The 22292-nt window shown below is 48.0% G+C and overlaps 1 protein-coding gene across 5 annotated transcripts in view; it reads left to right on the top strand.

The window, feature by feature from the left end:
- The window catches only part of MAPKBP1 (mitogen-activated protein kinase binding protein 1), a 103888-nt gene that overhangs the window by 9894 nt on the left and 71702 nt on the right, over positions 1 to 22292 (top strand). For all 5 annotated transcript variants that reach the window (XM_055805202.1, XM_055805196.1, XM_055805208.1 and 2 more), the window contains exon 3: positions 20990 to 21081. In XM_055805202.1, the coding sequence (XP_055661177.1) occupies positions 20990 to 21081 (92 nt within the window). The remainder of the gene's footprint in view (positions 1 to 20989; positions 21082 to 22292) is intronic.

Genomic DNA, 22292 nt, shown 5'->3' with positions numbered 1-22292 from the left:
ATCCAGAGTGGGCATGAGTGTAGGGGTGTACTTGGCTAAGCACTTGCCTGTGTTTAGAAACAATTTGCAAGCTGAGCTTCCACGACAAGCTGTCTTCGTGGTGACACAGCGTCAAAAGAGTCTATTGAATGATCCTGTCCCTCAAAGAAACAGGCTATACCAGTAAAAGGACTTCTTTTTGCCAATTACATTGCATCAATATTAGCATCTTTTCTGCAAGAGCTTTGTCTGGGCTAAGAGTGATGTTTTTCACGCTCCTCACCAATGCTTCTGTGCTGCTGAAATGTGTAATGGTAGAGTGAACCTTGAGACAGAGCTGTGTATTTTTTTTTAAATGCTATTAATCGTTTTGGGTTCTGTGCTGTGTGCTGCAGACTGTCTCTGAGCCTTTTCCCCCTCAATGTAAACCAGACAGGATAGTTACCCACTTATTGCGAGGTGTCCCAGCATCCAGGGTTTTAGAACAGCTGCATAACTCCTTGCATTTGGCGTACCTCCCAGTTTTGAGCTAGATATAGTGGTCCCAAGCGCAGTTGTTTCAAACCTGCTTTGGGGTGTCATCCTTCTTGAGCAGCTGAGTCCAAAAGCATTGCTGACTGTAAACTGGAATGGATAAATCTGGGATCTGCTTCATTCGTTCAGTCCCTTCTTGTCCCAGCTCACCTGGTTTTCTTGCCTTGAATCACGGCCAGACAGGCTTCAGAAATGGTTCTGCGTCCCTTGCCCAACCGTGGGGGCTAGCCTGGAGGGTGTTTGTCCAGCCTGTGCCTGAACCCTGCTGTAGGGAGTGGTTGCGGAGGGGAATGGGGATGGGATGACATAAACCGCTTTTAATGAAATGCATTAACAAATATTTCTGATGAGCGTGCAGTGGGCCTCAGTGGAAGTAGTTGTTTTGAAAAGCCTGAGCTGCTTTTGAGGCTGGAATTGGGATTCTCTCGTGCACTGGGAGGATAATCGTCCTGATAATCCACGGCTTGTGTTGCATGTCTCTGCAGGCTTCCCGAGCTAAGCTGCTGAGATGTCTTTGACATGCAATCAGCGGCGTGAATAACTGGCGCTGGGGGAGGAGGGCGGGCAGGGTGCTCTGGGCTAGAGGCAGCTTGCCTCAGCTTCCTCGCTGCCACCTGCTTTGGCTGTGGTGATGGCCATAACGTCTGGAAGAGCGGGTCTCCTGCATCGCCGCTGTGGTGGGGGGCTGACAGAGGCTTGCTTCGCGAAGCTCTTGGCCAGCTTTCTGTAGCGGGGATGCAGATAAGCTTTTTGCTTTCCAAGACCTGTGATCCATACTTTGTGAACGGAGCCATCGGTGGGAGGCAGGGCAGAAGATGCAGTGCCTGGGCTGTCTCTGCGGTGCATGGCAGCTGCTCCGGGCCCTCGAACGGCCATCTCTGCCCAGGAGGGCCCGAGAGCCAGCACCACCTTCCGCGAAGCCAGCGGGCTGCCTCGGCCTTCTGCCAGGCGGTAGGCTGGGGCGCAGCCGGCGAGCGGCGCAGCACCGGGGCTGCCGTTGCGCGGACCGGCCTGCCTGCGCGCTGCCAGCCTGGCGGTGGCCGGGCGCCTCCCGGCTGCTCCGTGCCCCGCGGCGGGCGGGCTTCGGCCGGGCGGGCTCCCTGCGCCGCGCCGCGGGGGGGGCGGGGCCTGCGCCCCCCGCCGCCGTGGACAGGCCGCCAGCCAGTGGGAGGCGGGGGGCGCTCTGGCCCCGCCCCCGGGCGTCTGGGCGCGCCGAGCGCGCGGCGCTGCCTCTGCCAGTGTCCGCGGCGGGGTGGGCTGCGGCTCCGCGCCCCCAGCGCGGCCCGGGCCCTGCGGCGTGCCCAGGAGGCCAGCAGCGCCCCGGCTGGTGTCCCACACGGCGTGGCCAGCGGGGCCGGGGCAGTGCCCGTCCCCCTGCGCTCGGCACGGGTGAGGCCGCCCCTCGAGCCCTGGGCTCAGCTCTGGGCCCCTCACGGCCAGAGGGACACTGAGGGGCTGGAGCGTGTCAAGAGCCGGGCGGGGGCTGGGGGGGCTCAGCCTGGAGAGGAGGGGGCTGGGGGGGGCCTGGTCGCTCCCTGCAGCTGCCTGACAGGGGCTGTGGGCAGGGGGGGTCGGTCTCTGCTCCCACGGAACAAGCGACAGGACAAGGGGACACGGCCTCCAGCTGCCGCAGGGGAGGTTCAGGTTGGATGTAGATCGGGTGTTTGGAACAACTGCCCCACTGAGGGGGTGCTCAGGCATGGGACAGGCTGCCCAGGGAAGTGTTCGAATCACCATCCCAGAAGTGTTTAACAACACACAGAGGCGGTGCTTAGGGACCCGGTTTAGCGGCGGGCTTGGCACGGCTGCGGTAATGGTTGGACTTGATGATTTTAAAGGGCTTTCCAACCTCAGTGATTCTAATTTAAACAGGTTTTGGAAAAAACCAGACAAACCAAGTTCTAGTCTAGACAAACCCTATATAATATGCTGAGTGTGCGTTGTCTCCAGGCAGCGCCCGGCCCCTCGGCGGGGCTGCGGTGCCCCAGGCCGCGGGTGGCCAGCGGGGCTGGCCGGGCGCTCCGGGCTGCCTGGGCAGCGGCACCGTCCCCTGCGGCAGAGGATGCGGTCGCACGGATGCAGGGGGCAGCTTCCAGCGCTTTGTCTCTGCCAAGGAAACTGAATTGCCCCGTTAGATCCACTTCAGTTTGTGGAAATCTGTCTCTTTTTTTTAAAGAAAAGTGGTTTACAGGGCACCTGGGGAGCTCAGGTCACCACGGGTGAAGTACTGCTCGCTGTGGAGAGCCCTGTGATGTTCCAGCAGGAAGACGAGAGTGCTTGCTGCGATAAGGCATTTAGTTTTGCTGTCAGTGCTTTCCAGAGGTTTAAAAACAATTGGGAACAGTCATCACCTATTGCTTAAAGGTTCGTTGGCAAGCAACAGAAACGCTTTCTGTGGGTAGCTTTTTCTGGCACTTAGGGCCTGTGTCACTGGGAGGAGCAGCCCGGCTCCCCTTAGCCAGCAGCCCCGGCTGCGGAGGTGGCGGTGTAAGGAACACTAACTGCAGGCAGAGCGGAGCTGGCGTTCCTGCCCTGGGCAGCGGGGCAGGGAGCCGTGGGCCTGGAGCACATTTGTGTAGCATTTGGGATTACTTGAGTTGGGGAGCTCTCGTGCTGAGGACGTGGCAGAACTGTAAATCATCAGCGATCTGTGTAAGCTGCGGAAGCAGTTGGGGCATAAGGAAGGGCTTAGAAGCAAAATCCATTATAAAATGCCAAAGTGGGTGATTTCCTGTGCTGGGGAGGGGGGTCTTGTCTCTGGGCAGCAGAGGGAACGCTGCCTACCTGTTGTGGCCATCCCTCTGGAAGAGGGATTTACTTCCAGGCCTGCCACCTGGTTTCTGTCCCATGTCCTGCCCTCCCACTCTCCACTGTGATTTAATGTGGATGCTTTTCTCAGATCCTCAGAAAGGAAACTGCTGTAAACAGCTGCCAAGCAGGATTTTGCATTGTAGAGCATACTTGAATGCTGGGGCCTGGTTGCATGATGGTGTGAGTATGTTTCTATTTTTCTGCTTGAGTGTATTTAATAGGAAGAACATATTCAATTCTGGTGGAGCGTATGTTACTTTTCTTAGTGTGCCTGCTAATACAGTAACGTACAGCCCACCCTTTTCCCCTGCCTATAAGGTCCCACTGGTATTGTGTTACAGCTGTTACGTACACAAAGTCTTGCACAAGGCTTCGTGTAACATTTTTACAGTCATGATGACCTTGAAGGGTTTGAAAGAAAACAATGCAAACGCTGGTGACATTCCTGTGGATACAAGCATGTGCTTAATTTTGTGTGAGGTAGTATGAGTGTGAGTAGTTCCATTTCACCCAGTGGGCGTAAAGATAAGTGCCTCTGTGGCTGATTGCAAGATCAGACTCTATGTATGATGATTCATTTCATACACATAACTGTATGTGTGTGCATCCCTGATATCTATATCATGCAGGTGTCTTCATCATGTTGTTTTGACCAGCTGCACTTTGTCCATTAATCCATATTCCCTGGCCATGTGGGTTACCAGTCCTGAGAAGCCCAGAACAGAGACTGTTTCTCTTTCCCTGCTTCCCATCCACCAAATAAACAATTAACCAGAAAAATTCCGTTCTTCTTTTGTACCTCCATCATCTATCCCAAAATATGTACTTGGTTTCCCCTTTTCTCCCCAGTTAGAGGCTCCTTGGCAGAGCCTCTTCTGATCCAAGCAAGATGCTGACCTGACGTGTTCAGGAAGGGCAGTTTTATCCCTGAAGTTACAAACAGGTTTACGCAAGGATAAAGCTAGGTTATTTAACCTCCAGGACAAGAGACGCCTGTCTCTGCGGAGGCCTGAGATGGTGGTCATTAACTTTTCCACATCACATAACCAAAGATGCTCGTGCCTTTATAGATACTTCTGAAGTGTTGATTATGCTTTGCTCCTCTTTAAAGTCCAGTCCCATTGGATTCAGAAATAAGAAAAGGCAAGATATATATGTATTTTTTCTTAGAACATGTTAATATTTAGCTGTTCCAAAGAAAAATGTGATGCAAGGTTGTTTTAATGTAGTCTGGGAAGACTGGTGGAGCTGTCTTTGCAGCCCATGAGAGGGACAGTCTGGTGAAAGGCATGGTAATTATCAGCTGGTGGTTGTCTACATGTGGTAGCAGAAGCATCCTCCTTTAGGAGAGGGAATATTGCAGACACCTGTCTCCCTGTGGGCTGCTGCCTGGGGTCTGGCTCACCTGGGGTCATGTTAAAACCTAAGTCTAGCAGTGGGATCAGTGTCCTGTGGGTTTAGAGCAGGTGCCTCTCTCCTCTATGTGCCACTGAAGTCCCTGCAGCCAGTACCAAGGGAAGTACATTTTGGATGTCGATCCGTGGCTCCTGCACCTTGCCCTTCTTGTTTCTTTTCAGTATGTGAGCTTAGGGTATTGGACTAAAGTCAGACTCATTAAAACATGGTGGCACTACTGATGTTTTCAGTACAAGCAGGGTTTGCAAATAGGACTATGCAAATCTGACTCTTCTGTTTGTCCAGCCTTTATGTTTATAAGATTATTTTAAAATGCAAGTGGATACTGGCAGATGCTTTATGTATTGCATGTCAGCCCTTATGCTGGCCCACACCCTGGTCACCTCTATGTGGTCTCTTAGCAGTCAGGCACTATATCTTGATGTGACAAGAGCTGGCTGTTAATTTAAAGCTATAAATCTGTTGGGGCTATAGTGGAAGTCTGTCAGTGCTGTGCAGGTGGCAAGTGGCTTGCTTAGCTTCTGGGTGGATGACTCTTTCTTTTTTTTTCCTAACGCGGCTTGTATTTCTGCAGTGGTAGAGCCTGTTCTGGTCACAGTGGAGCAGCAGTTAACAGCATTTATGGGACATTCTTTCCAATTGCTGTGGTCTAAACATATGTACACCAGCATTGAGTTACTTCTGCCTGGAAATAAGCCACAGAGCTATATATAAAATATGTTTGAACTGTTGCACTAATGTTGTTGGTATAAATAGGAGAAAGGGGTAGCACCAGGGCTTCCCTTCCTTAGAGCTGATTCAAGAAGACTTCCCAGTGCTCCACTTTCAGTGGAAAAGGCTGGGGAAGGTGGCTGAAAGCAACAGCAAAACTCCATATGCTTCAGGGAGGAGCATAAAGTGCAATGTACTTGGGTCTGGAGCATTGGCTTCCTGCTTGATTGTTGCTCAGCTTGTTTCTTTTCAATGGAACATCTGTCAGAGATCCCACAGGGTTCAGTTTGTAGCAACCTGGTCCCCCAAAGCCATGGAGTTCTGTCTGTGACAGTGTCTTGGGTTTTTGTGACTCCGAAACTGTTGCTGAGTTTTCTTGAACTCTTTCTGGCAGGCATTTCGGTGCTCAAGCTATTAGACAAGTAGTCCAGGTACTTCTAGTTGCCTTGGTCCTCGTGTTGTGACATCTTATAGGGAGCAGTATTTTGAAGTGACATCATTGTGTGGCTTCAAAGGTGCGTTGGGATGCTGCTGTCATCTTTTGAACCATGTGAAGTGTCTATAGGACTTCTCCCAGGCAGTGCTTGGAAGCGAAACAACTGCAATTTCTGAGTACCTTTCTGGTTCTTTGTGTAAGATTGTTCAGTGCAAGTCTTTGCTTGGTCAGCTTGGCTGCTGTAGCAGATTGTGCCAAGTCCTGCAGGCCTTTCTGTCACTAATAGATTTTTTTTTTTTTTTTCCAAAGGAAATGTAGGAAGTGACCTCTACAGAAATAACAGAAAGTGCTGATAAGTGTTAGTCTTTGCTTGTGGCTGATGTTAATTCCATCTTTAAACTCTTAAGTGCTTGTTTGTCTTTGGCTAATTTGTAAACAGGTCCTTCCACAATCTTGTCTCCTGAGTGCTTCATTGCAGGTATCAACATGTGATGTTCTAAGGACGTAAGAGAGGCAAGGTCTGCAGATAGAAGTCTTTTCTTAAACAGACCGACACGATTAGAAGAGTGTCAAGATTGGGGACAGGTGGGAAGATTTTCAGGGTTCAGTGCTCCATGAACAATTCTCTACAGTAATTTCTTTCTGCTTTTTTTTTTTTCACTCCAGATCATCAGTTGCATTCTTACAACTCAGACAGGCAATGAGCTCCATTTCATCTGACAGCTCTTCCCTGGTCGGCGATGGGAATTGCAGCCTGACTTCACACAGGGGCCAGTGCCTGTGCAGGGGTGACAGTAAAGCTTGTGTCCAGTGGTTGCCGGTGTACCACAGCAAGGAGTGGACACAAACTGTGTAGAAGCTTTACAGCTGTCTTTTTGGTGGAGGGCATAAAATGCAATTTGAACAGGGTTAGCATAGTGGCTCAGTACAAGTGAGAGTCAACAGCGATGTTCTGACTCGTAAGCGTTGCTTTGCTGTGCAGTCTCGCTGCTTGCCTTTCAAGTGTTTGTCTGCCTCTTACATCCTTTGTTTAAACTGTAGAAATGTACTTAGGACTAGTAGTTCAGGTATTTCTGAACTACGTGTGTCACTCAAAGTTATTTCTTACCAAGACAGATTCTGCTAAATGCTTCAGAGTATGTGAATGTTTCTAAAATGAATGACCAGAAAGTCATGCGCTGGGAGCATTGACTCTTTGCTGAAGACTGGAGTTCTATACTCTCTTTTTTTATGTTCTATATTTTACAGCAGCAGTTTTTGCTAATAACTAACCATGTAAGAACAGACGTACTTTGTGAAGTGCTGAAGGAACAGGAGCTGGTTCTGTGCCTGGACCTAGGGCTTTCTGGATTTCTAAACAAGGGCAGTAAAGACATGGTGGTTGTGGTTTGCTTTTTGGAAGTGTGGCAGGAGCTAGTTGGTGACAAAAACAAAGGGGGTTTTAAGCCTGTGGATAAAAATTGCTTCCTCTGAGGGTGGGTTTACTTCCTCAGTTCTCACATTTGGTAATTCTACCAGTTACCCCTGCTGCTGAGCCTAAACGTAAGCTAGAGGAGACTGCCTTTCCAGTGTTACCTCCCTCTGTCTCAGGATTTTAAGTCACTTAGATGGCTGCCTGCTCCCTTTTTCTTTCTTTTTTTTTTTTTTTTTTTGTCACCTTTAATGAGCTGCTCAAATAAGTCAGCTTCTCTTGGAGTATTGTACCTCTTGTTTGCAGACTTTGTTTCCTTCAGGAAAAGGAACTGAAAAGGTGCTTGGGGAAAAAAATCACAGGAGTGATTTAAGGGCAAAGTGTGTGAAGGAAAGTGGGCTGAATGAATGATTTAACGAGTTTGTTTAGGATTGCTTTGTAGTTATCTTTATAACCACTTGTCTCTGTGTGGTTTATTGTCTGGTGGTAGTTTCCTCTGTGTGTGTGTAAGGGAGAGAGGATCCATCGTGTTTCTTGCTGCTGGCTCACAGCGGGAGTTATTCAGGTCTTCGGAGTGCTGGGTCTAGGCCATAAAACTTGCAGGAAATGTTAAGTATTTGGAAAAGACTAAACCGAGTCCTGTCTTGGGTAGCTGTGACTGTGAATGGTGATTGCCTTTCCTGTAGTACCAGCGTGCCTCTTTGAAGCAGAAGGATGGCCCGGTGGTGTGTGCCTCAGTGAGCATGTGTGGGTTTGCTGGCGCTGGCCGTGCCAGTGGCCAAGCAGCAAGTGCAGTGATGGGGACACTGTGTTACTGGTGAAAGACTTTCCAGCTGTGCTGGAACAGGAGGTGGTGGCAGGGTTGTTGAGGCGGCAATGGAAATCAGTGCTTGTGCTGTTCTCTTTAAGTTTTGTTTTCTCGATCTTTGGCCTGCATTCCTGTTTATCACTTCTCCTGGAGGACATGGTCTCCTTTCTGGCTGACAGGAGAAATCTCTTGGGTGCTCAATATGCACGTTGACTGACAGATGCGAAGAGCTTCTTAATTCTGGGATGCCTGGAGTGCAGATGATGATAAAGGCTCTTCTGTAAGAAGCTTATTCCTCAGGGCAGAGGGCAGGGAGGAGTAAAGGAAGGGATTGCCAAGAGCTAGGCAGTGAGTGGCAGCTGGGGGTGGGTGGGAAGCTTGGGTGGCTCCTTCTATATATCCTGATTGGGTTAGGAAAAAAATAAATAAAGAACTCTTTCATGTTTTCCTTTGATTCATTTTTAAGCATTCTTTAAAAATACTGTCCCTAGCCTTGAGCAGGAGTGAGATACCGCAATGGTGCAGCATGGTTGGTGCAGTAGATAGCTGCTGGAATTTGGGAGGGAGGTGAGGTTATTCCCAGCTCTGCTGCTAATTTGTTGCACGACCATGACCAAGACATTTTGCCTCAGTGCTTCTGGGCTTTTTTGCCACCTAGTCCTCTGATCTCTTTATAGATTGCAAGCTGTGTGAGAGTACATGTTGCTGCCTGCTGTAAGCACAAGAGGCCTTCATGTTTGTTGGGGCTTCTTGCAAAGGACCATGAAACAAATACTACATAGTCCAGTCAGCGTTTAGGGAAAGACTGAATGCTAATCTCTTTACCACCTGCCTCCTCTGTAGGGGATGTTGTCTATGTGATAAGTGGCGTGTACTTGCTCTGTCCCTCCTGTTGTATTTATTCCAATCTTAGCAAAATTGCTGGTAAGTGTTTTTTTAAAATATATTTTAAATCAGTTTACAACAAAAAAATTTTCTAATGTCCTGAGGATGTGAGTGTGTACTTTTCCCCATAGCATCACTGCAGTCTTAGGGAGATGCACATGTGGGAGGACAAGGTCTCTAGTCCTGGCATGGTTCAGGTGTTACAGGCAGGAGCCTTTGGGCACCAGGAGGGATGAGCTCTCCAACCTCCGGTGGAGGGGATGGATACCTGCTCTTGGGGAGGAATCTGGGCATAAAAAGGCGAGGGTTTTGCATACAGAGAGTCTCTTTAAATCTTTCTTAGGGACTTAAGTATAGGATTTACAGCTGTCCCCTTCTCCAGAGGACCAGTGTGGTTGCCTTCGTGGCAGTGCAAGCTGGGTAGGTAGGGATGAAATCTAGAGATTTGAAATTGGCAGTTGATGACTTTTAGGACAGAACTGCTGTGCAAATCAGCAGTGAAGGATAAAAATAGATTGATTTGGAGTGGGACTTTATGCATGAATAAAGAAATAACAGATGAATTATGAGTGTCACCTCAGGCAGTCTGATGAAAAGGCGCTTCTGCCTCCTGCATAGCTCTAGCTTGTGTGATTCTACTCTTGGGCTCAGGGTCAACCACCAGGTTTCCCCTCCAAGCCTTGTCAAACAGCACAGCGATCTGTTTATACCAAAAAAATAAAAGGCCCAGTGAGGAGAAATGAAGGGGAAGAGGTTTGTAACATGGTGCTTTTCTTGAAGTGTTGAGATGTGGCTTGCTTTCTGTGGCTGTCCTCGGCAAGGTTCACTGCGAGGAAGGCTTTCTGTGCCCTCTTTCAGCCTGTCTTCCCCGTGCCCAAGTTTAGTTTGAACCCAGGCGTTGTTTATAGGGTTCAGCAGGAGGTGATTTAGGATGCAGCTCCTCACCATGGCGCTATCGGTATTAAAAACGCCGTGTTATGGCCCATGTGTTTGAATTCTCTGGAGTCAGGAGTTATGTGGAGCTGCCACGGTTTCCTTGGAGTGGATGCCTATCTCTGACATGAAGCTGTGGACTTTTAACTGTCAGCTGTTTGTATTTAGGAGCTGGCCCAGCTTTGGCCGGGGCTGTGGGGACCGACTTTGGCAGAGCTGCACAGGCAGCAGCCTTGCCAGTCCGTGCCCACATCCCTTTTTGGCTCTTTTCCTTATTCTTGTCTCTTCCTTCTTATGAGTGCTAAAGCCTGAGTGAAAGAGGGCGAAGAGCCTTTTCTGTCTGGGAAGTGATGATTAATGATGATCAACGGTGACCCTTATGCTGAGAGAACCGTTTGTGCCTGCTTGATTTCAAACCCTTATATGAGTAACTGAATGCTGCCCCAGGGAGCCGTATTTTTTTTTTTTTTTTCCCCTCCTATTATTATTTCTTCTCACTGAAGGACTTTCTTTGCCTATATTCAGGCTCTGCGTATGGATTTGGAGGAGACCAATATGCAACACTGCCAGAAAGTTAGAAGTTGTTTCCTTTGATCTCTGTTGGGACAGACTAGGAGGATGTTGCAACTCCTTGCTTGTACCTAATCCTTTTACAGATTAGTCTTAGTCTGTGCAGGGGAAGGTGAATTGGTTGATTTTCCATTATGAAGAAGAAAATCACTGGACAAATTGCCTATGTGGGAGGGCAAACCCGCCCCCTACGTAAAGTCTGGTATCTTGCCTGCTCTCTTTCCTTATGAAAAAGTAATGCATGTTTGCAAATTGGAAAAATCTGTTCCTTGTGAAGAAGTGGTCCTGCACAATTCCAGGTCCTGAGAGCTTAAGGAATGGCTTCTTTGAAGCCTGCCCACACAGGATGCAACTCTCTGTTGTGTCCCATAGGGCTTGCCTGCCCGTGGAGCTGGTCTGATTGATTCCATGTGCAGATGCTTAGTTTGGAATCAATCAGGATTGACTCTTCATGTGCCAGCAAACACGTGGCCTATTTGATGTCACTTTCTTTTTTAAAGTGTACACAAACTTATATTGACAAAAAGAATTCCCCACACCAAAGTCAGAACAACAACATTGCAACGCTGACAGAAGTGGACAATTTACACACACTCCACCCTTTGTCCCTTCACCATGCTTGTATCTCTGAAGCTCAGGTATTCTGAAGATTTTGTGAAATTTTCATGAAATCTGAGCCATTGCCACTTTTCCGGTGAGAATGACGGCTGAATGGGAGGAGGAGAAGTCGCTGCTTGTGATGTCTTTAGCCAGGGTTGATAAGGTTACATGTGCCTCTCCTCATCCCTGCAGTATTTTAGAAGAAATTGGACCTTGGTGTGGGGGTGGGGAAGAGAAAAATGGGGGATTGCGCTGGTGTTAAGTGAAGAAACAGAAGGTAATTATGTAATGATGGCTAGGTCATGCTGCAGAAGCTGGTAGGAAATTAACCATCTATGTGTCTTTTGCGGGCCACATACACACTTGCAGATGTGTGCTGCTGACAGTTCTGAGTTCCTAGCAGAGGTGCTTTCAGCAGCCTCCCACCCGCATCCCTGGGGCTATGCGGTGGTATTTGTGGCCTCCCTGGGACTGCCTTACTCCAGGCATGAAGAAGGCAGCAGAGTGCAGATTCAGCACGTACCCCCTGACAGCTGGGGCTGACTGGTCGGGAATGCAGTCCTGACAGCTGGAATCGGACTGAGAGCAGCCAGCACGGTGGGGAGAGCAGGCAAGAGAGGCTGTGTGGAGAGATGGACAAACGCACGCATGCTGTGTGCAGGCGCATGTGGAGAGACGGCTTGTAGGGACCCTGGGTTGCTCACATTCCCCCTTTCTTCCGCCTCCCTCCCTGTTTTGTTCCCAGTTCTCTCAACTGCCTGGATCATTTTTAAGAAATGCATGCACACCCCTGTGCAACCGTTGTAGTGACACCTGGCAGAGCCATTAGAGCTGAGGCTCAGCATTTCCATTGAAGCACCCCCCGTCCCACCTCTGCTTTTATGCAGGTTTACAAATGTAATGTAATACTGCCCATAACTCAGCAATTCAAAACCTTTGGGCGAGTCGGTTTCTAGCCTTACCGCTCTTGTGCCAAGGTGCATCATTCATAATTTGTGTTGTGGGAGATTGTTCCTTGATGTTCTTGAAGTGGTTATCATGAAATCAAGCTGCCTAGAATTGGCAGCTGCTTGTTGCACGTGACAATGTTCTGGTCAGGTGTGTGTGGGTTTTTTTGTGGGTTTTTTTTTTTTTTTTTGGTTGTTTTTGTTGTTTTTTTTTAAATTTAATTTGGCTAAATTGTGAGGGCTTGTTCAGCAATCAGACATAGCTCTGAATCCTTTCACCCCATGAGTGCTGCTTCACATTGAGCTTTGGCTGGAAACACCTTGAAATGCTGCAACAGCTCTGTTTGGTAGATTGCATGAAACCACTTTGATGGTCCTGGAGTGGTTCCTGTGGTCAGTTAGGCAATTGGTATGAGTCTGCAACAGTGGCAGCCAGCAAGGCTTGTAAGACTTACTGTGAGAGATGTTCTGAACTGTCGTGTGTTGGAGCTTGGCTTACTACTGTTGTTTCTGCAGGTGGAATATTTTCAGTCCCCAGGCTTGTCAAGACAGTACTCTGCTAGCACTGGGTGCTGAGGGACAGAAGGCTGAGGCTGGAAAGGAGGGAGAGGATAGAAAAGCTTGTTTAAAAAAAAAGGGCATGTTCTGTGTGCACATATGAAAACAGGGGGAGGCACTGGGTAGCTGTGGGACAGAAACCAACTGTGCAGCTAGTGGTTTTGGTTTTTTGTGCTTTTGGTAAGTCTGACATGCCCTGCAGTTAATTCTTTCCACCCGTCTTCAGCCCTCCCCCTGCCAGACCAACAACAAAAGCCCCAACTCCTGAAAAAACAAACAGGCAGAGGAACCTGGGCCAAAGCCAGATCATTGCATGTCAAGCTCAAGTGCAAAATGAATATCTCACAACTGTGTTATAAAGTCCTGAAATGAAGGCTTTGCAGTGGAAATGCTGACAGCCCCTTAAGTAGAATAGTATACCGTAATTAGTGTTCTGTGTTTAATGTGCCAAACAAAGCGCAGTAGGGCTAAATGTAAAACTCCAAGCCTTTGTTTTTCTGGAGCGGTAACAGGAGATCAGACAGCGTGTTCAGATGGTGGATTAGAGCCTACGACGACGTGTGCATTGGTCCCTGGGGTTTAAACGTGCTTTTTTGTGGTGGGGCTTAGGGGTGGCAGGAGCCAGCTGTAAGGGTTGGTGCCCCACATCAAATGTCACTTCTGTAAGAAGTAGACAGCGATTTCTTAAATGCTGACACTGACAACGTACAGCTATGGTGCATTTTCATGTGTTGGGTGCCAGAGAGTATTGGTGCGACACTGCTGTGTTGCAGTACAGAAAACACGCTGGAGTATGTGCAGCGGTGCTGAAACCCGGGAGCAGAATATAGGGAGATGGATGTGAAAACCACGGTGCTTTGTGAAACTGGCCTGACATTGGAGCTCCATGTGTCAGTGTGTTGGACCAAACAGTACTGGGGTCTCAAGCTGGGCCATAAAAGCATTTTATTTTTAAGGCAAAAGAACAGATGATTATGTATCCACTCCTCAGACAAGGATAGGGATGTGCTAGGGAAGGCTTTCCAAAGAAACCCTCCTGGGTTATGTATCTCTGGGATTTCTGCGTCCACTGCTTTCTCAGGAGTACGTGTCTTTGCAATATACATTATTAATATACCCACATTCAGGCAGGAGAGGGATGAGGGCAGGCAGATTGTGCAGTGGGTGATAGATGAACTCTGATGGATGTTGTCTTTTCATGCTGACTTGATGCCACTACTTAATTAAATGGATTCAAACGTTAACTGTGTTATGCACAGGCCCATGGGAAGGCTTTTAAAATATAACTTGTCTGCATGTGGACATTTATTGAAGTAGCCATTCTGGAGTGGAGTGGAACTATTGTGCTGCAAGCAATCCCTCTGAGGATGCTGCTGTTCATGAATAGGTGCTCACAAAGGCATGGAGAAGAAGGGGGAAGTTGAAATCAAACTGTTGCTTCAAGAATAGGATTTCCCTTTCCATAGGGCAGCAGAGGAGAGAATGGGGGAGAAGTTTCCAAGTGCAAAGCAGCAGTTCTTAGCCATGACTTTGTTGAGCAGGTGACCTCTTTGCTGCTGTCTGTAAATGATCCTAGATATCAAAAAGGCAGATTGAGTGTAAGGTATTAGTGGGGAAAAAAATAATGGAGAACAAAACAGAAGACTATATTATTCTGCTCTGTAAGCACTTGCTGTGACTACACCTTGAAAGCTGTGTGTTGTTTTGGTGTTTCCTCTTCATCTCAGGAAGGATATAGTGGACCTGGAAGGTCATCGCAGAAGAACACCAGAGCTGATCAGAGATGTGAATTGGCTTTCAGGAGAGCCATGAACTAAGAGAAGACTCTTGTACTTGGAACCCAAATGACTTGGGTTGATAGCATAGCTCCTCACAAAATCATGAGCCACCTAAAGGTGATAGGTAGGTGGGGATTAACTATCCACGCTCTCTTCCTGTACAAGAACTAGGGCATATTAAATGAAACTAGTAGAAGTGAGGTTTAAAACAAGCAATGAAAAGTTGTTCTTCTTGCAACATGTACCAGACTGGTGGAGTTCCTTGCCAAAAGATGTGAACATGTTGTGGTTTAACTCCAGCCAGCAACTAAGTACCATGCAGCCACTTGCTCCCCCCCAGTGGGATGGAGAAGAGAATCAGAAAAAAGGTAAAACCCAGGGTTTGAGATAAGAACAGGGTTTTTTTATAGTTGAAATAAAATATGATATTAATAAAAGTAATAGTAATGAAAAGGGAGACAAGAAAGAGAGAAATAAAGCCCAAGAAAGGCAAGTGATGCACAGTACAATTGCTCACCACCCACTGACCAATGCCCAACTCCTTGAGCAGCGATCGGCCCTCCCAGCCAATTCCCTGTGGTTTATATACTGGGCATGATGTTCTGTGCTATGGAATATCCCTTTGGACAGTTGGGGTCAGCTGTCCTGGCTGTGCTCCCTCCCAGCTTCTTGTGCACCTCCTCAGTGGCAGAGCCTGGGGAATAGAAAAGTCCTTGACTTGGGGTAAGCATGACTTAGCAACAACTGAAACATCAGTGTGCTATCAGTGTCACTCTTCGCCAAAACCAGGACAAGAAGGCTAAGCTTTTATAGACATAGTGAGTAAGTTCACCATAGAGAATTCTACTGAAATAGGTTAAAAACTGAGAATATCTATTTTTGTTATTGGGAGATTGACAGGAGGTGAGAGAATCAGATTTGCTTTCCCTGCTCTTTAACAGTATCATACACAAGTGTATGGATAAAGTTTTTGCTGACACTTCTCCTTCACTTATGGCCACAAATGGGAACAGGAACTGGGGCTGGATACTGGTGTCTGATCCAAGCTGGCCCATCTCATGAAGTCTGGAACAGACACATCTGCTTGCTGGACATGGTTTTCCCAGGCTGTAGCCTCTTGCCTCATGCTGTAGGTACTGGGACACATGGGCCGCCCTGTACAGCAACACCAGTTTTCTCCCCTTGGTGGTCTTTCTGAGCACTAGAGTGATGCATGTATTCTCTCAAATGCTTTGCTGCTTTCTTTCTATGCTTAAATAAATTGTCTTTGTAGAGAATGACAAGTTTTGGGGCTCAGAAGAGAATGTGGATAGTATTAGAAGGCAGGAGGTGAGATGATAGAGTCAGAAAACTCTTCAGTTTCTTTAGCATTTTTTCTTTGGGGAAGAGGGGCTGAAATACTACCAAACTCCTGCTTAGTCTTTTGCTGGCCTGGGGTGGATGATGGGGTGAGTAGCAGCATCATTCAGCTTACAGCTGAAACTTTGAGGGATGCCTGATGGTAAAAATGCCTTTCTTCTGAAATTTTCCTTTTCTCTCTTTCAAGCTGAAGCCAGACTGCAGAAGCCTGCTGGTGGGCCAGCAGGGACACAGGAGCTCGTACCCAGCAGCAGCGGCTCAGTAGTAAAGCAGTGTGGCTGTAGGGAGGGTTCCTGTGAGCCCAGGTCGGGCAGGACTGCCACTGTGACTATGTTGTCCCCTTTGGCACCTATTTTGGTGGAAATTACTACTGTGCTGGGTGGGCTTACTGCTGCTTTCTCACAGCATGCTGCTTGGGTGTGCAGGCCAGTGTTTGCCTTCTGCATCTGCTGCGTGGCTTTGCAGTGTAGGTGGTCCCGAAGGGATGCAAAGTTTGGAAGAAGGAGAGTTGCTTGCAGGGGGATGAAGTTGGGTTGATCCTTCAGGCATTTCTGTGTTACCCTTCTGGCACGTGGAAACAATTGCCTGTGGTGGTAACTTCCTCAAAATAGCAGAAGCAGCTCATGCAAGTAAGAAACTTGCTCTCTGGGAATGGGGAGCAGCTTATCATGCATCTTGTTTTGTGAAAAGACAAACGAGGCTGGCAGGGACTGTTGAGGCCAGCCCTTCCAAGAGGATTGTCTGCGCCTCAGCAGTAAGGCAGTGGCATGGTTTTGTCAGGCAGGCGTGGGCTGCATGGGACCGTGCCTGAGGGGGGCAAGGGCTGCTCTCACACCTGCTCCTTGACCGGCAGGTGGGACTGGGCTGCAGCAGGGCCCACTCCCTGGGGAGGCTGGCTGCCCTGAGTACCTGTCGGTACCTTCAGTCCTGCAGTTCAGGGCTCTGCTGGTCTGGTCCTGCCAGCTGTGGGAACTCTCTTGGGATCTGGTGTGGAAGGAGCAGGGTAAGTGAACTGCTTAGGCACTAAAATGTCTTTATGTGTTTGTGCAACTCCGAGCAGCCAAATTTAGATGTAAGCCTGTAAAATGGTTGAATATCAGATTGTGCAAGATGGGTGATAGCTGCACAGCTGATTCTGGTTTTGGTGCCTAAGAGTGTGTGTTGAGCCTCCAAATTTGGAAAAAAATTGACCTTAAATGAATGGAGACGGGGTGATTACAGGTAGCATAGCAGCAATGCAAAGCGAACTGCAGAAACATGTTGCGTGTGGATCAGTTTGATAATGCTTGCAATTTGCTTAGGGAACCTTGACTGATAGTGCCAAATGCTATTAATAGAAACCTTGAGATGCAGTAACAAATGCGGATAGCCAGCCTCCTCTCTGTGCCTCTAATTTAGGCGCACAAAATGACAGGTTTAATCTTGCAGTTGTTTCCAGGCTTGAATGTGGGTGGTGAGGTGGCCCACGGGTTGCCTGGGAAGGACGTGTCCGGTGACGGTGGGAAGCAAATTGGGCCGAGGTGGAAGCTGTTGGAAACACAGTGTCTCAGTTCTGCAGGGGAACTCTCCAGCCCCTGTGGGTAGCTCAGATCAAACTTGGAAAGGTGTGTCAGGGAGTTTATTTCCAACTGGGCTGTGCTGAAGCATCACCTGGGAGACTCATATGGTCAGCAGTGGTTGTGGCTGCGTAGGACTGGGAGCCCGTGCTGGCCACGCTGAGGAAGCGGGTTCCTACCTTGTACGTCATAACTTCCAAAGTGGGATAATGGCAGTCCTGTGTCAACAAATTTGCCCCTTGCTGGCAAATGTTAATTCCCGATTAGGAAGCTAAAGTTGGTGTACTTCTGCCCTAATTAACTATATTAATAATTTCTTTCTTTTAGCAGGTGAGCTGAGAGGAGTCCTGTTTGTACTGCATTGTTACCTGTTGCTTATTCTCTCTGAAACATTTTCCGTTCTTCTGTCTGGTTTTGTGACAAGTGACTGACTATCTCTTGCCCTTACGTTACTAGTCTGGAGGTTGTTCACGGGGATAAAGCTGTGTTGTGGGCAGGGCGGTGGGAGTGGAGCTCACAAGTGTCGTAAAACCAAATTTGAATGTGCCTTACTCCTTTTCAAAGCAAGTTGTTTTTAATATTCAAGAGTTATCATGCGGAGGTGTTCTAAGAGCATCCGTTGGATAGGCTCAAGGTGACCTTTCAGATTCTTTACATTAGGAAGGTTTTAAAGCTAAGACTGGGGAGTAAAAGAGGGATATTCCTTTTCAGGAAGCTAGTAATGAATCTCTGGACACAGGTATCTGTTCCTGTGGCAGTAGGCCTTGTCAGTACCAGTGGTACGGCCTTGATAGTCGTTGTCTTTCTAATGTTCCATTAGAAACTGTTTCTAATTGAATGAGTGATCTGTTGGAGGCCAGCAAATGCTCAGTGGCAGTGGAATAATTGGACCCAAAGACCAAGATACTTCTTTTGTGTCAAGCTGCATGCTGGCCATGGGAGAAAGGTAGGCTTACTGCCTGCTAGTATTGCCACAGATGGTCCCTTGGCAGAGCAGCACGAGGCCCCCACAGACCCTGGAGAGGAGGGGACGCTGGAGCACACGTGACTTTGTGCAGTCGGTGGGGTGGGAGTGCCAGGGGAAACCAGTTACTGCTCTTCAGTTTGTCTTAAAGACTCAGAAGGGGCAGGTTTTTCTACACCACCAAGTACAAGGTGGGTTTTGGAGGTGCAGCTGGGTTGACCTAGTTGCCAGTGAAAGGGGACAGTTTTTCTTTTCCCTGGCTTTGAGGTCCCCATGGCTTCCCCAGGCTGGCAAACAGAAAACAAAAACTACAACATGGTTTTCTGCTGGCTTGGCCTGCTGGGTAGGTGCTTGCTATGCCAGTGCTGGCACGAGGGAAATGGCAGGGGAACTGGGCTGAGTGGGATGAGGGAGGAAGGACCTGTCCCCTGCAGAGCAGGCAGCTGTAAGATGAGCCCGGCTGTGGCACAAGACTGCGCTCTGAGAGGCTGATGTACATCCTTGCCGAGCAAAAATATACCTGTGGGTGAAAGCAGGTTGCTGCATTGCTGTTGAATAGCTGCATAGCCAAGGTCAAGTAGTACCTCTTAGGATGGCTGCAATTACAGCCAGCCTGAGCTAAAGCCCGTGCTGAGCAGCGTAAGCACAGCGTTGCTAAATCGATGTTTGCTGACAGCACCAAGAAATTGGTGCCTTATCTAGGCTGGAGCACTTGAATGGCACATGTCTCTTCCACCTCCTCCTCCACTGTCAAGAATGCAGTTTCTGTAGGAATGCAAACCTCTCTTGGTTTGATGAGTTGGGAACTGCTGATACGATCTGGAATCTCAGCAGCAGAAGCATTGAGTTCTTTTTTTGCATTTGTTGAGGCTGCTTTAAAAATAAATGTGTTTTGAAGTATTGTGAGAGAGACTGGAGGAGCAGATACCCTAGCCTCCCTCATTCCTTCCCATCTCTGTGCTCCCCCCGCGCCCCGCCCCCCCCCCCCATTTTTGTTCCAGCATTAAGTTGGAACAAAAGCATTTCCTTTCTTTACCAGTGGATTTGTAAATGTATTTTTAATTGTATGTTTTTATACTTAACAAAAATCTGGTTCAGTTTTGTAAAAGCTATTTTTTCAGAGATACTAATTTTGCAAGGGAAGGGGACAATTTGGTGTTCTTGCATGCTGTCTCGAAGTATCTGGGGTATGTTATTACTAAAAGGGAAAAAAAGACCAAGTTGTTCCAGAGACTGGGGCATGAAATCTTCTACTTGCCATGCCACTGGTTTGAAGGCAGGCCACATTTGAACTAGCTGAAGCATGGATGGGTCACTTCGAATGGTGGCACCTCAGCCCTGCTTTACCTGCTGCAGCAAGGTGGTTCTCCGCGTGGGGTTACTTCTGTCACTTCTTTAGTAACCTGGGCCCTGAGCTCAGTGAGACCTTGTTTCTTCACCCTGCAGCTGAACTCCTCAGGTCTGGTAAGCTGTGAGGTGAGGGTGGCCTGAGAAACCTGCCCTGCCCCTGCCTTTTGTGCACTGTGTTGGTATAAATACAAGATGCTAGTCTTCAGGGCAGCTATTAAAGATAGCAGTAATTATTACAATAGTAACTTCTTATGCCGCGTCCGTGCCCTTAAGGCCTTAACCAAATGTAACTTAGATGATGATAATTAAAAACAGAAAACTGTGACCCAGTAAAATCTTTGAGTTTGGCACAGACAGCAGTGCTGAGGAGGAGTGTATGCGTCAAATATATAATATGTAAAATCAGGCTGTGCAAATGTAAAGGAAAGAGAATAATCTTCTGTTGGTCAAAACAACCTCAGGGCTGAGAACTGGTCTGTGCTCAGAGACTGAGTCCTTTCATGCCACAAACCACAATTTTTGTGTGGTGTAATCCCACTGCAACCTTTTGCTTTGGGGTAATTGCTAAATTCTGATGTTTTCTCTGCCGGGGAGTGCTCCCCCAAATACTGCATTGTGTCTGTCTGTTGCCCTCCTTTCCCCTTTTGTTTTTGCTTTTCCCGGCTTCTTGCCACAGAGGCCTGGCTATGAATCTTTGTATCTTCCAAGTAGCTCTTCTCAGTTGCATTTTTCTTTTCCTAAAAATAGTTGACATCTTTGCTCAGGGGGAAAGCAGACATACTGTCTCTTGCATGGGTCATTGGCATGTGGGCTTGTGAAACCAGTCATGTAAGCTGCTGTCTCTTGATATTCCTGGGGAGGGATGCCCTGGGCCACTGGACATGGTTTCCAGATCGAGCACTGTGGGAAAACTGACTGTTCAGTTCCTAGGAATACACGGGGCTGGGACCAGGCTGAACCATCTCTGGCTGGATGGAGGAGATGAGGAGAACAGGTCAACTTGGAAACGATTTTCAGGAAAGAGCTCTGGAGAAGGTGGTTTGCTGCTCTTGCTGGGAGAATGGGAATTGGCGGGCCGTGAATGTGAGTCCCAGTTTTGCACCAGTCCTGTTTGCTGCTTGCAATCCTCTCTGCAGTATGCTCTGGCATAGACAAAGTAATCAGTGAATTGACAACTCCTGTGTACCCCAGCAGTATTCTACTGTGCCTGTCTTGAAAACTGAGTAGAGTTGCTTCTATACCTGGGTGCCTGTCAGTGAATTTCTAGGAGCTGTGATTCTTCTCATCACCAGTGCGAACCAGACCATCAGCATCTGTGTACGGGTCCATGTGAACTGCACTTGTATTTCATGATTCTTCTTTTTTCTTTTTCATGTTCGTTAGGTGACTTTGGAGAAGGTGTTGGGGATAACTGTGTCAGGAGGCAGAGGACTAGCCTGCGACCCCAGAACCGGCCTCGTTGCTTATCCGGCAGGGTGAGTTGCTAACCGCATTCTTCAAAGCTAAGATAAACCAGGACTGATGCATCAACTTAAATATATTTGGGGTGTTTCCACTGTGGCTTTCTGTAGGGAGGCTATTTACTGTTCTTCAGTCTTTTAACACCAGAGAATGATGAGACTCAGAATTGCTGGTGTAATTGGCAAGGGAGAGGGATTGCATTTTACCTGTCAAGTTTTAATGGGATCCCTTTTAATAAAACCCCTCTCCTTCCTCTTGCTCTAAGCTGGGAATTAAATACATTGTGGACTTTTTAAGTATGCTTTATAATGTGGTGAACTTAGACATAACTGGAAGCAATTCTCAAGCCAGTGAGTACCTAATGAAGCAGGTGATGCTTTCAATGAATTGACAAAAGCCTTTTTGTATATGCCCTGCAATTTATGAATCTCCACATTCCTCATCCAAGTGCAGAGAAAGATTTCAGGCTGACAGCCCCTTGTATGTTGGTTCTCTGGAGTGCAACACATTGTCAACCAGTCTTAAGTCCAAATAGAGATACCCACAAGTATTTGATGGACATCCATATTTGATGGACAGTGAAAGTGCTACCTTCTGGATATAGCTGAGGGCTGGAGAGTGGCTTTGTGCATTGCATATTTAGCAAAATCGTAGACATCTGGGGCCAGATCCTGATCTTGCTGAAGGCAGAGCTCACCCAAAGGGCATGTGTCCCTGGAGGCGCAGAGCATGTCAGAGTTGCTGGTCTGTGGGATGGGACTTGTCTGAAAGAAGGTAGCCCCTGAAAAATTTTAAAGGAACTGTGAGAGGTGCAGGTAGAAGTCTCATAAGGGATGGCATTTTGAAAAAGCTGGGGAGGAAACACATTTTATCCTGCCAGTGGAAGTGTGGCTGTTGAGATGGGGTATATGACATATATCATATGACTTGGATGAAAGGATATGATACTGTAGTGGGAATAGATTGGGAGGACAGAAGAGCGACTCTTCAGGAAAAGCCTGCAGTGCTTAATGCAGCACTGCGTGGGGATACTCCAGCTGGCTGGGTTGCAGAAGTCTGTATGAGCGTGGCTCTTCCTCTGAGCTTGTTTATTCTGCTGGTCAGCAAGCTAAAGGAGAAGAGGAAGGACAGTATCTCCAAGTGGCATCGTGCAGAGATACTCTTAAGACATGGAAGCTGGAATTACAGGATAGGAACTTCCACAACAGTTATAGATGATGTTTTC

The sequence above is a fragment of the Falco peregrinus genome, chromosome 1 (genome assembly GCF_023634155.1).
Source record: "Falco peregrinus isolate bFalPer1 chromosome 1, bFalPer1.pri, whole genome shotgun sequence".
NCBI classification, from domain to species: domain Eukaryota; kingdom Metazoa; phylum Chordata; class Aves; order Falconiformes; family Falconidae; genus Falco; species Falco peregrinus.
This window is presented reverse-complemented; position numbering and strand designations above follow the sequence as displayed.